This window comes from Quercus robur, chromosome 3, assembly GCF_932294415.1.
Source record: "Quercus robur chromosome 3, dhQueRobu3.1, whole genome shotgun sequence".
NCBI classification, from domain to species: domain Eukaryota; kingdom Viridiplantae; phylum Streptophyta; class Magnoliopsida; order Fagales; family Fagaceae; genus Quercus; species Quercus robur.
The window spans coordinates 7,160,411-7,173,261 of NC_065536.1; the positions used below are offsets into that span (position 1 = coordinate 7,160,411).

Sequence of the window (12,851 nt, forward strand, 5' to 3'; positions counted from 1 at the left end):
AATGATTGAATGACAGTCAAAATCTATACAATGTGTATGCCTTCTTTGAGCTTGCATTTTCACACATTAAATAACTCAACTCTTGAATTATTACATTGTCATGTAATTTGCCAACTAAAAAACTTAACAAGCAACTTCCTTAGACAAGAGGTTACCATGGCTTTGAAGTCAAAAACTATTTCTTCAACATTTGAAATGGATCAAATTCATGATATAAATTAAATATTACAAATTTTAAAGTGTATTCAATGTTATATGATTTAAAATTTTGAATGATGTGATAATTTATACACTATTAACGTTAATAGTGTATAAAATGGTTGGATGACATATTCAACCTCTATAGCTTATTCAAAAAACGGTTGAATGACACATGTAATCATCTTTGCACTTACGTTTCTCATTTGAATATGGTTATATCTATTTTTGAGTACAAGCAATCATCATCATGACTTCCCGGATCCTCTTTACCAAGTGTAGCAACAACAAACGAAATACATTCTTCTATTAAATTGTGTTCTGCAAAATTTCATCTACGGGTCAGAAGTACACAAATATATACCTTTTATCTTTATACTATGATAAAATCAACTGTACCCATTCACCAACCAACTATGTGGGTGAGACTATTTTGATGTGTGAAGAATGTATCTAAAATGTTATTGGAGGGTTTACATAAAGTCTTCGTTAAATTTATCCTCACAATTTAGTATTTTAAAATACACAACCTCCCGTAATATAGTCTTAATAATTGGAATAATCATATTTTTTAATGTTAACACAAGTTTAGATATTTTTATTATTATAAATTAACTACAATATAGTGCAAACTGCTAGTATATTAATGTGATTTGTAAAAGCCCTGTAAACTCTAATTTTTACTACATACCCTCAACGTGTGTATATATATATATATATATATATATATATATATATTCGTTAATTTAGACTAGGATTAAACAAACAGATATTGTATTTAACAACCTACATACTATTTGATCTAACAATATATTACTAATATTTATCAAAATTTTCTTTTTGTTTGCCTTTTACAATATAATTTATTTACATTCTCAAAAAAAAAAAAAATTATTTATATATATATATATATATAGAGAGAGAGAGAAAGAGATGAGTTTAAATTATACCTAATGTAACTTGACAAGAGTTACACCATTTTTAGACAGTAGATCCTCATTAGATTTAATGGTGATAAATCATTACTTCTTATGTCATTAATATAGAGTCATTAATGCTAGGTTTTTTGGGATGTATTAATGACAGTGTGGTCAAACTTTTTTTTTTTTTTTCCTTTCTTTCTTCTTCTTATTTTTATTATTATTATTATTATTTTTTTTTTTTTTTTTTTGGGATAAACGTACATGTGAACCTGTTCTACAAATTTTCATTCATCTATTCAACCACATCCCAGTGACCATAAGTGTCGGTGAGTTAGGATTGAGGAAGGTGCAGAGATGGTGATTTTTGGAGTGATTGACAAGTTTTTGGAAATACCCAGAGTTAGTTTAAGGGCATACTGATTCTTGTTGTGAATTGCAATTTGTTCAATCAGACGCCATCATTGTCAACTAAATTGTTGGACATACATATATACTTATACATACACAAGCCGTTGAATCATTTTACCATTCTTGCGCATGTAAGGTAGTACAGGTCCAGTCTAGAAATTCTCTATCCTTAAGACTCTCATGGGAAAGAGACTTGTTTCAAAGATATTTTCACGAGACTTAAAAAGAAAACTCTGTAATATTTTTATTTTTCAATGATCTCCATGGAATTGCCAAGTTTGGCACTTTTTTCAGTGGGGTGGTACCGTGGTAGTGGGAAGGTGATTGAGGGATGTTGGGCAATAAATGTGAGAAAATTCGGTAAAAGTAGTTGACTTGGCATTCAATGACTTTGTATTAATGAGATAGCAAGTAGTAATTTATAACAGTAAGATCTAATGAGAATCTATGATTTTAAAAATGTGTAACTCTTATAAAGTTATACCAGGTATAACTTAAACTCATCTCATCATTAATGTCTTCTCCTATTTATAAACATTTAAGCTAACTATAAAGAAATGGATATTTTAAATAATTTTTTAAACCACCACAATGCAAAAAATTTTCAATGGCAAAAAAATTAACAAAAATATTTTAAAACTTATATTTAATAGTTTTCTCGCGTATCATACGGATTAGTAACTAGTTTGTAGGATAAAAAAAGGAGTCCAAATCTTCTGTCCTACTTTTCCTACTCCACCCTATATTCCATCAATAAAAACTTGCCACATGTTCACCTAATTAATTAATTAATTACTACCATTAATTAATAATGGTAGTATTAATAAGTCAATAATGGTAGTATTTAATTAGTTAGGTGAATATGTGGCAAGTTTTTATTGGTGGAGCATAGAGTGAAGCAGAAAAAGTAGGAAAGAAGATTTAGACTACAAAAAGACTTTTAAAATAAGGGAAATGCTAACGAGTGCCCTTAGGACATTGGTTAACAATCCATTTTAGAAAAGTTTTGACATCACTTTTATGGGAAATGAAAAAAACTGTCCTTAAAATGAAAGGTATCCTATTAGAAATTTAGAACCCAATTACGTGGTGCATGACGATTGAGCCAAAGCTAGCAGTAATTAATTACAATATGGTAACTTTATTACTAGCAGGATAAGCTAGCAGTGATTGTACAATATAGTAACTATATTACTAGCAGGATAAAGATTTTACACACTGCCTTAAGCTTTCTATGTATGGGTAGCTAGCAGGATAAAGATTTTACACACCACCTTAAGCTTTCTATATATATATATAAGAAACCATAAACTCTTTAATTTAACCCATATCTCTCTTTCTTCATATTTTCTGCTTCTTTCTTTCTCGTCCTTATTCTTGATCTTTGTTATTCTCTTTTTCTTGCTATTCGCTATGGCTGCTGGAGGGATTGGTCCCAACAATGGTGATCCTACAAAGAATTACCCTGGAGAAATCACTTTCTATGTGTTGGTAACTTGCATTGTCGCTGCCATGGGGGGTTTGATTTTTGGTTACGATATTGGTATCTCAGGTAAGCATGCATGCATTCAAGAACCACAATATATATAATAGTACTATATGTTTCTTTAATTTTCCATAATTAATTCTTGGCTAAAATGCAAAACTGACCCTTTAACTTTCTTCAGATTTCATTTTAGTCCTTCAACTTTACTTTCATTCATTTCAGTTCTCTAAGTTTCAAATTTATTTAATTAAGGTATTTCCGTTAACTTTTGTTAAAATATATTGATAAAAAATTTGAAAAATATTTTTCAATCATTAATTGAATTTTTTTAAATTTAAAAAATTTGAAGAAAAATTTATAAATTGAAAAATTAACCACAACATATAGCAAAAGTTGATGGAAAAACCTTAATTGAATAAACTTGAAAGTTAGAAGACTGAAATGAACAAAAAAAAAGTTAGATGACTTAAATGAAATTTGAAGAAACTTAGAGGGTTAGAGATTGTTTGGATAGCATGAAAACTGAGTGATATCACTCAATTTTCATGATCCATCATCCAAAACAAGTGGGTCCCACAGATAGATGATTGTTTGACTTGGTTTTGGATGATTTCCATCACTCAATTCTCTGATTTTTGAGTGATGAGTTATGGAAACTGATTTTTGGGTCCCATGATTAGAGTCAGCCGTAACTTTTGACCCTTTTTTTTTCTTCATTGGGTTCGGTGAGTTTGGTTTCTTCATTTTCTTTTTTTTCTTTTTCCTTTCACACTAGGTGGTTTCTTCTTCTTCTTTTTTCACTGGGTTTGGGTTTTTTTTTTTTTTTTTACTTCGGTGAGTTTGGGTATTGGGGGTTAAAGGAAAAAAAAAAAAAATGTAAAAACTGCACCAAGTTACAGGTATGGAGCCCACAAACAGTTGAAAAAATTGAGTGATGACAAGTTGAGTGATGATGCCAAATGGATGGGGTGTGGGAGTTGGGGTATTTTAAGTGATGAGTGATAAGTGATGAGTGATGAGTGATGAGTGACAAGTGATGAGTGACGAGTGACGAGTGACGAAAACTGAGTGATGAAAAAAAACTAACCAAACAAGCCCTTAGTTTTGCATTTTACCCTTAATTCTTCTTTCACGTACGTTCCACGCAAGTATGTTGATGTGTTTAATTTGATTCTAATTTTGTATACAGGTGGTGTGACATCCATGGATACCTTCTTGCAAAAGTTTTTCCCTTCGGTTTATCATAAGGAGGCCTTAGATAAATCAACCAATCAGTACTGTAAATTTGACAGTGTGACACTGACCATGTTTACATCTTCTCTATACTTGGCTGCACTTTTGGCATCGTTTGGTGCATCATGGGTGACCAAGAAGTTGGGTAGGAAAATATCCATGCTCACTGGTGGTTTGGTTTTCTTGGTCGGAGCTATCATCAATGCTGCTGCTCAAAATATTGCCATGCTTATCATTGGTCGAATTTTATTGGGTATTGGTGTTGGCTTTGCTAATCAGGTCAATATAAAATCCCTTAATTATTTGCTTTTCTTGTTTGTTTTTTTCTTTCTCTCTTTTGCTTTTACTGCTTTTAGTTTTAGTCTTTTACATGCAAATTTTAATTTTTATCCTTCCTAAATCATATTACGTAACTGGGACTAGCATTGGGTAATGATCTTTTTAGATATAATAATAAAATAATTAAGCTTTTGTTTGTACCAATTTATTTCTTGTTATTGGTATCTAATATCAGTTTTTTCAATATATTTATATTTTTAATTATTTGGTTTTTATTATCAAAAAGTAATATAAATAATTTTTTTTAAGTAATATAATGAAGCCACTAGCTTTGAAAAATAATACTCAAGATTAGCCTGAACTAGGTAAGTCTGGCTACCAAAATTTTTTTCTTTGTCACTAAGGAGGCGTCTCTAGGGCACCAGTAGACTTTCCTTGGGCTATAGAAGCTGTCGTTCCTGTTAGGAGGATTCTGTGTAACTCAAGCAATTTATTGCTTGGAGAGGGTTAGACGTTAGGTTTCTTTTGCTAGGGTTTGGGAAACACAAGAGGTGAGAGTAATAGAAAAAATGGACAATCTTACAAAACATTGGCAAAGAATGTCTTTGAATGCTAGGGAGGGTGAAGAGCTGGGTTTGGACGGTGAGTTATCAACCAAAAACTTTACCATGGCAGCAAAGTTTCTTACAAGGAGGGCACTAAATGTTGAGGCAGTGACAAGAACTTTCAGCCCCCTGTGGAGGTCTGTGAAGGGGTTTAAGGTTAGGAGAAGTAGTGACCATGTTTTACTATTTACGTTTGAAAAGAAGGAAGAGGTGGAGAGGATAATGAGCAATGCCCCTTGGAGCTTCAACAAACACCTCGTTGTATTGCTGTGGTATGACAAGGAAGTCCCTCTCAAGGATTTAGAGTTTGATAAAATCTCAATATGGGTTCAGATTCACGATGTCCCGTTAAGGTTTATGAATAAAACAAAAGCTGAAAAACTCAGTGCAGTAGTTGGAATGGTTTGTCAAGAGATCGATGAGGGAGAGATGGATGGGGGAAGCTTTTTGAGGATGAAGGTCACCATTGATATAAATAAACCACTGTGTAGGGGGAGGCTAATATCTCTGTCTCACGATGAGCAAAGTTGGGTGTCTTTCAAGTATGAAAGACTGCCCAATATTTGCTACTGGTGTGGTTGCTTGAACCATGTGGATAGAGACTATGACCTCTGGATTGAGAGTGAAGGAAATCTTATGAAGGAGAGTCAAGCATATGGGGCGTGGATACGTGCAGCTTCGTTTGTGAAAGGAAGAAACTCTGTGGTTAAGGTACCGGGTTTCTACACTGCAAAAAATGCCCAACAAAAACAAGGTGCTGAGTAGCGTGGGGTGAACTCGCTGGTAGAGTTGAATGGTGACCAACCTCCCACGATGGCGCACGCACAAATCGAGGCAATAGCGAGATTCCAGGAGGCATTTAATGGGATATCAGCTGAGTCTGAAACAGAGGATACGGTTGCTAAGTTGGTGAAATCGGGTGGCCGAGATTCAGGGGAGAAATTCGAGGAACGACTTAAGGAGATTGACATGGAACTGGGCAGATTTGACAAGGTGAGGGGCATGATTTTAGGGGACAACCTAGAAGGGGAAAATGTGAGAATTAAGGAACAAATGATAGCTAGGAAAGCTGATGAGTCTACCCCAAAGTCAGCAGATAGGCATGCAGAAAACTCAGCTGGTGCAAAGGGCTTTACATAGTCACGGGTACATGAGGCAAACTTGGTAAGTGTTCCTATTACCCACTCTGCACTGTGTGATATTTCAAATGTTATGGGCATTATAAATAATAGTGCTAGGGTGGAAAAGGTAAAAAGAACAAGGAAAAAATGTCATGCACGTCCCATAGAGAATGTGGTGCCTAGGGGGGGTGAAGAATACAAAAAGGTTAGCTTCAGAGGTGGATTGTAGTGAGTTACCATGCAAGAAGAGGCTAGTTTCCCATTCTGGTCATGAACTAAGTGATTTAATGGTGGAGGCTGTGGTGCAGCCCCACCAACAACAATGAATCTCTTATGCTGGAACTGTCAGGGGATTGGGAACCCTCAGACAGAGCAGGAGCTTGGTGATTTAATTCGAACTCATTCTCCCTTAGTCATGTTCCTAGCCGAAACATGGCTGAAAAAAGCTAGGCTAACTTATTTACGTGATAAGCTAAAGTTTGATGGCATGATAGAATTTTCTAGAGAAGGGAAGGGTGGGGGGGGGGGGGGGTGGCGGTTTTTTGGAAGAAAAAAGTGGATTTCTCGGTGGACACATATTCCCCGAATCATATTGACGCCGTTGTTAATAAAGGGAAGGAGGAAGAGTGGCGGTTTACCGGGTTTTATGGGGAGTTTGACACAAATAACCATCATATCTCTTGGGCTACCTTGAGAAGATTAAATTCCAAACATTCATTACCTTGGTTGTGTGCGGGAGACTTCAACGAAATCACTAGAGCTCATGAGAAATTGGGGGGAAGGCTTAGACCAAGTAGGCAAATGGAGGTTTTTAGGGATGTGTTGTATGAGTGTGAGTTTCAAGACCTAGGTTTTAGTGGTAACAAGTTCACTTGGTGTAATGGGCAAGGAAAGGGGCATACAGTGTGGGAGAGACTTGATAGAGTGATTAGTATGGTGGATTGGCTAGCAATGTTCCCGGCTACAAAAGTGGTCCATTTGGAGAGTGGTACATCAAATCATAAACCGATCATGATTTATTTAGCAGGTATTCCAAAAAGAGTGGACAAGCCATGGAGGTTTGAACAAATGTGGATGAGAGATGAGGGTTGTAGGGAAGCGATTGAGGATGCATGGTCCTATGACTGCCAAGACATCCTAATGAAGAGAGTGGAGGGAAAAATGGATAGATGTTGTAGAAACTTGAAGTGGTGGAGCAAAGTTGCTTTTGGTAATGTGATTCAAAGCCTTAGGGAGAAAAAAGATCAACTGAGAGTTGTTGAGGAAGCTGCAATAAGGGGTGGAAGCATGGCTCGGGTCCAAAGGTTGAAGAGAGAGATTTCAAAGCTCCTAGTAAGTGAAGAGCAAATGTGGAAACAGTGATCCCAAGCTCTATGGCTGCAAGAGAGTGATAATAACACTAGATATTTTCATAGTAGGGCCTTTCATCGGTTTAGAAGAAATCGAATTGATACACTTGAAGATCCAGGTAGGGATGTATGTTCGGATGAGGATGGGATTGCAAATATTTTGGTTAGTTATTACCAAGGCCTCTTCAATTCCTTAAACCCGAGCATGATAGGGGAAGTAGTAGCTGGTATTCCTTGTTCTATTTCGGATGAGATGAACCAATTACTAAATGTTGAGTTTACTAAGGAAGAGGTGTTCACGGCTCTAAAGCGAATGGAACCGTTGAAGGCTCCGGGTCCTGATGGACTTCCATCTCTCTTTTTCCAACATTATTGGCAATTAGTGGGCGATGATGTGACTGAAGCAGTGCTGAGTTGCCTCACCTCGGGTGTTATTCCTCCATCCATAAATCGGACCTTCATCACCCCTATCCCTAAGGTAAAAAGCCCCTCAAAAGTTTTTGAATTTCACCCTATATCTCTATGTAATATCATTTATAAGCTTGTATCCAAGGTGATTGCAAACAAGCTCAAGGGGGTGTTACCTCTGATTATTTCGGAATCACAAAGTGCCTTTCAATCGGACAAGGCAATCTCCGGTAATATACTTGTAGCTTTTGAAACCTTGCACCACATGAAGAACCAAAAGTCAAAAAAGGGGGTTTCATGGCATTGAAGCTTGACATGAGCAAGGCTTATGATAGGGTGGAGTGGAGTTTCTTAGAAGCAACAATGGTGAAGATGGGTTTTAATGAGAAATGGGTGGCTTTGGTCATGAGTTGTATAAATTCGGCTTCCTACTCAATTCTAGTGATTGGTGTGCCAAAGGGAGATATTCGACCAACAAGGGGTATTAGACAAGGAGATCCCCTCTCCCCATATCTATTCTTAATTTGCTTTGAAGCTTTAATTTGTCAATTGCAACAGGAAGCCAAGTCCAAAGCTATTAGGAGCTTCTCTCTTTGCAAAAATGGCCCAAAAATCACCCACTTATTCTTTGCCGACGACACTCTCCTTTTTTTCCGTGCTACAATGAGCGATTTGGATGTCATTCAACACATTTTAAGTTTGTACTCGCAAGCCTCGGGGCAAAAGTTGAATAGATAAAAAACCATTGTGTTCTTTAGCAAGTCCACCCCGGAGGGGAGGAAAGTAGAAATTCTTGATCTCTTGGGAATAAGTGAAGTGCGAGAATATGAGTAGTACCTTGGGCTTCCAGAGATGGTTGGGAGGAAGAAAAAGGTGAGTCTCAATTTCGTTAAGGAGAGAGTGTGGAGTAAGTTGCAAGGTTGGAAGGAAAAGCTCCTTTCGTAAGCGGGTAGGGAGGTGCTCTTAAAAGTGGTAGTTCAAGCTATACCCACTTTTGCGATGAGTTGTTTCAAACTCCCATCCGGATTATTAAATGATATTGAGATGATGATAAGGAAATTTTGGTGGAGGCAAAGGGGAGATCAACGAAAGATCCATTGGAAGAATTGGGAAACTTTGTGCAAACCAAAGGCTTTGGGGGGTATGGGCTTTAAAGATTTGGAAAATTTTAATGAGGCTATGCTTGCAAAGCAAGTGTGGAGACTACTAGTGGATCGTTCTTCTCTCTTTTATCGGGTTTTTAGTGCAAAATACTTCCCAAGCGGGTCAATTTTTGATGCAAAGGTAGCTTTGGGATCATATGCTTGGCAAAGCATTGCTAAGGCTAGAAAACTTTCCAAACCGGTTTGCTTTGGAGCGTGGGGAACGGAAGGAAGATTAACATCTACGGAGATAGGTGGCTGCCTGGAGGAGACTCGGCTTGTGTTGTTTCTCCAAAGAATGAGGATGCCACAAATTGGGAAGTCACAAAATTGTTGGCAACACAGGGTGAGGGTTGGAATGATTAGCTTGTGGAAGCCCTCTTCTTGCCATTTGAAGCACAAAGAATCAAGAGCATTCCAGTGGCTGTCATGGACCAGGAGGATAGTGTTACATGGCCGGGGTGCAAGTCAAGAGCTTATTTAGTAAAAACAGGCTATTAAATGCTAAGTGAGACTGAAATGAAGGCCTTACCACCTAGCTCCAAAGTTGACGAGGTAAAATGGTTTTGGAAGAGCATTTGGCAACTGAAAGTCCTAAACAAGGTTAAGGTGTTCCTTTGGCGAGCTTGCTCAAATGTGCTCCCAACTAAGGTAAACCTTCAGAAACGGAAAGTGCTGGACAACCCTTTGTGTGATCAATGTAAGTGTAGAGGTGAAGACGTGCTCCACGCAATTTGGAACTGTGACAATATCCGTGAAGGGTGGGTGCATTCTTTTGCAGAGGTTAGGAGCAAATTCACGTGCATTGAAGCAATGGGTGATCTGGTTAGCATCATAAAGGCAGAAGGAAAAAGCTTGGAGGAGTTTGCCATGATTGCGTGGTTAATCTAGATTCGAAGAAACAAACTACAAATCAATGAATCGGCCTTGCCAAGTTCGAAGCTTGCCTAATCTGCCTTGACCCTGTTAGATGAGTTTCAGCAGGGGAAGCAGTGGCATGAACCACAGAAAAGGGCCGGACCATTGCGATGGCAGCACCTACTTGAGGGCTCTATGAAAGTGAACTTTGATGGGGCAGTGTTTGGGGAGGAGCAGGAGGGAGGCATTGGGGTGGTCATACGCAGCAATGAGGGGCAGGTGTTAGCTGCTCTGTCCGAGAAGGTACCCATGCCAACATCAGTGGAGACTTTGGAAATGCTGGCTGCCCGAAGAGCTGCAATCTTTGCTTGGGAACTCGGCTTTCGCAAGGTGTGCTTTGAAGGAGATGCAGAACTCGTGGTGAAAAGTCTGCAGACAGGGAAGGACTCAAATGTGCGGGCTAGGCTCTTAGTAAAAGACTTCACGTCTATAAGGGGTTATTTTCAATCCTACTTTATCATCCATGTAAGGTGGCAGGGTAATTATGTTGCCCTTGCTTTAGCTAGGGATGCTAAGTTCTCTTTTCTGTTAAGAGTTTGGGGGGAGGTTGTTCCTCCAAACATTTTCAATTATGTTGTAAAAGACTTGTTTTAGTTATTTATTTTCAGCCCGTGTTGGGTTGTTCCTCAAAAAAGAAAAAAAAGCTTCGAAAAATAATCACAATCCTAATTCATGGGTTGCCTTAGGGTTACATCATGCATTTATCCTAAATTTATAGGGGAAGTACATAATTCTTAAAATCCTCAATTTATGACTAAAAAAATTCTTTTTATATGAAAATTTACTAATTCTATATATTAATTGATAGAATTATTCACAAGCTTATTTTATTTCTTTCAAAGTTGAACTAGTATATAAGCTGTACAAATATGTCACTAAATAACTTTGATTTATTCAATTGCATGCAGGCTGTACCACTTTACCTCTCAGAGATGGCTCCATACAAACTTCGAGGTTCTCTCAACGTTATCTTCCAACTATGTATTACAGTAGGCATTTTGATGGCCAATGTTGTTAACTACCTCACACCCAAGATCAAAGGTGGCTATGGATGGCGTGTTAGTCTAGGTGGTGCAGCTATTCCTGCCCTCTTCATTGTGGTCTCATCATTTTTCCTCCCCAACACCCCAAACTCAATGCTCGAGAAGAATGAACCCGAAAAAGCCCGAGCAATACTCAAGCGAATTCGTGGTGTTTCTGATAAGGAAATTGAGGCCGAGTTCGAGGATCTTGTGGCAGCAAGTGAAGCCTCCAAAGCTGTTGAACACCCTTGGAGAAACATCCGGAATAGAAAGTATAGGCCTCAATTGATTATGTCCATGGCTATTCCATTTTTCCAACAATTTACAGGCATCAATGTTATCATGTTCTATGCTCCTCAGCTTTTCAAAACAATTGGGTTTGGGGATAATGCTTCTCTCTTATCCGCACTTATCACTGGTGGAATAAATTGTTTTGCTACATTGGTCTCCATGTATGGTACTGATAAATGGGGTAGAAGATTTCTTTTCCTAGAGGGTGGAATTCAAATGCTCATATTTCAGGTAACACGCATATACAAAGTCTAACTACATTTCTTTTCATGTGTATTCATTTATATTCCTATATCAAAAGTTGCATCCATAAATTTTTTATATAATGTAAATTACATTGCATATATGTTGTAGGTTTTGGTGACAGTCTTCATTGGATGGAAATTTGGAGTATCAGGTCAAGTGATTGACTTGCCGAAGTGGTACGCTGGCCTTGTTGTGTTCTTCATCTGTGCCTATGTAGCTGCTTTTGCGTGGTCTTGGGGGCCATTAGGATGGTTAGTGCCAAGTGAGATTTTTCCACTAGAGATTCGATCGGCTGCACAGAGTATCACTGTCTGTGTGAACATGCTTTTCACATTCATTGTGGCCCAACTATTCCTTACCATGCTCTGTCACTTGAAGTTTGGCTTGTTCATCCTCTTTGCTTTTTTCGTGGTACTCATGACCCTCTTTGTCTATTTCTTCTTGCCGGAGACCAAGAACATTCCCATTGAGGAAATGACAAGTGTGTGGAAGGAGCATTGGTTTTGGAGGAGATTCATGCCTGAAGATCAACAACCCCAAGTTTAAACCTTGTGCTAGCATATATTTTTTATCGGTCTATTAATTACTTTGGTTTTTAATTTCGCTTTAGTATCATACTGGAACCCCTTCACTATTTTGTAAGTTGCTGGGGAAGTTCATACTATTGATACTCTTTTTCTTTCTTTTTGGTTTTTATAAAAATATTTGTTTTAATTTTACTTGGGATTTATTTTTGCTTTTCATTTTCTAGACTTAGGTATTGTGCATGTGGTCTTGTTAATGACTTATTCTAGTCTTCAATATGAGGTCCATAATTCTTCTTCCATATGACATGAAGGAAAAATTATGTCTCCTACTGCATTACAAACTAGCATACACATACACGTACTCGATCTTCATAACATTTTCGTTCTATGTCATGTATTTTAGAAGATCATAGTTTGATCTCCAAAGACCAAAATCTTTCATAATGGTAAAACATCCACATCCTCTCTCCATAATATTTTCATCCTTTCATGAATTTTAGAAGACCATAATTTTTCTCCTAATTAAGACCAAAATCTTCCCCATTGAATCTGCCTTTTCGGTCTGGCCAGTAGGCTGATTTTACTATATAGTTCCACACTATTTATTATTATTTTAAACGGAGATTTAAGATTCTAATTCCCCTACCTCAATTATTGAATTACCAAAAGAAAAAGCTTCATGTTATTCTCTACCA

General features: G+C 37.3%; 1 protein-coding gene across 2 annotated transcripts; it reads left to right on the forward strand.

Annotated features, from left to right (window-relative positions):
- Positions 1-2,942: 2,942 nt before the first annotated feature.
- Positions 2,943-12,270, forward strand: LOC126716886 (sugar carrier protein C-like). Of its 2 annotated transcripts, XM_050417922.1 has the most exons (4): positions 2,943-3,081; positions 4,205-4,527; positions 10,979-11,614; positions 11,738-12,270. In XM_050417922.1, exons 1-4 carry the CDS (start codon positions 2,943-2,945, stop codon positions 12,173-12,175), a joined length of 1,536 nt encoding a protein of 511 aa, XP_050273879.1. In that variant the 3' UTR covers positions 12,176-12,270. The 2 variants fall into 2 exon arrangements, with proteins under 2 accessions (XP_050273879.1, XP_050273880.1); XM_050417923.1 differs by lacking the exons at positions 2,943-3,081; positions 4,205-4,527 and adding an exon at positions 10,217-10,535.
- The last annotated feature ends 581 nt before the right edge of the window (positions 12,271-12,851 follow it).

What these genes read in the sequence shown, in the direction of transcription:
- LOC126716886 (XM_050417922.1), top strand. Translation starts at nt 2,943, where the DNA reads ATGGCTGCTGGAGGGATTGGTCCCAACAATGGTGATCCTACAAAGAAT. An exon ending in TTACGATATTGGTATCTCAG is followed by an intron (nt 3,082 to 4,204) that starts GTAAGCATGCAT and finishes TTTTGTATACAG; the next exon opens with GTGGTGTGACATCCATGGAT. An exon ending in TTCAAATGCTCATATTTCAG is followed by an intron (nt 11,615 to 11,737) that starts GTAACACGCATA and finishes TATATGTTGTAG; the next exon opens with GTTTTGGTGACAGTCTTCAT.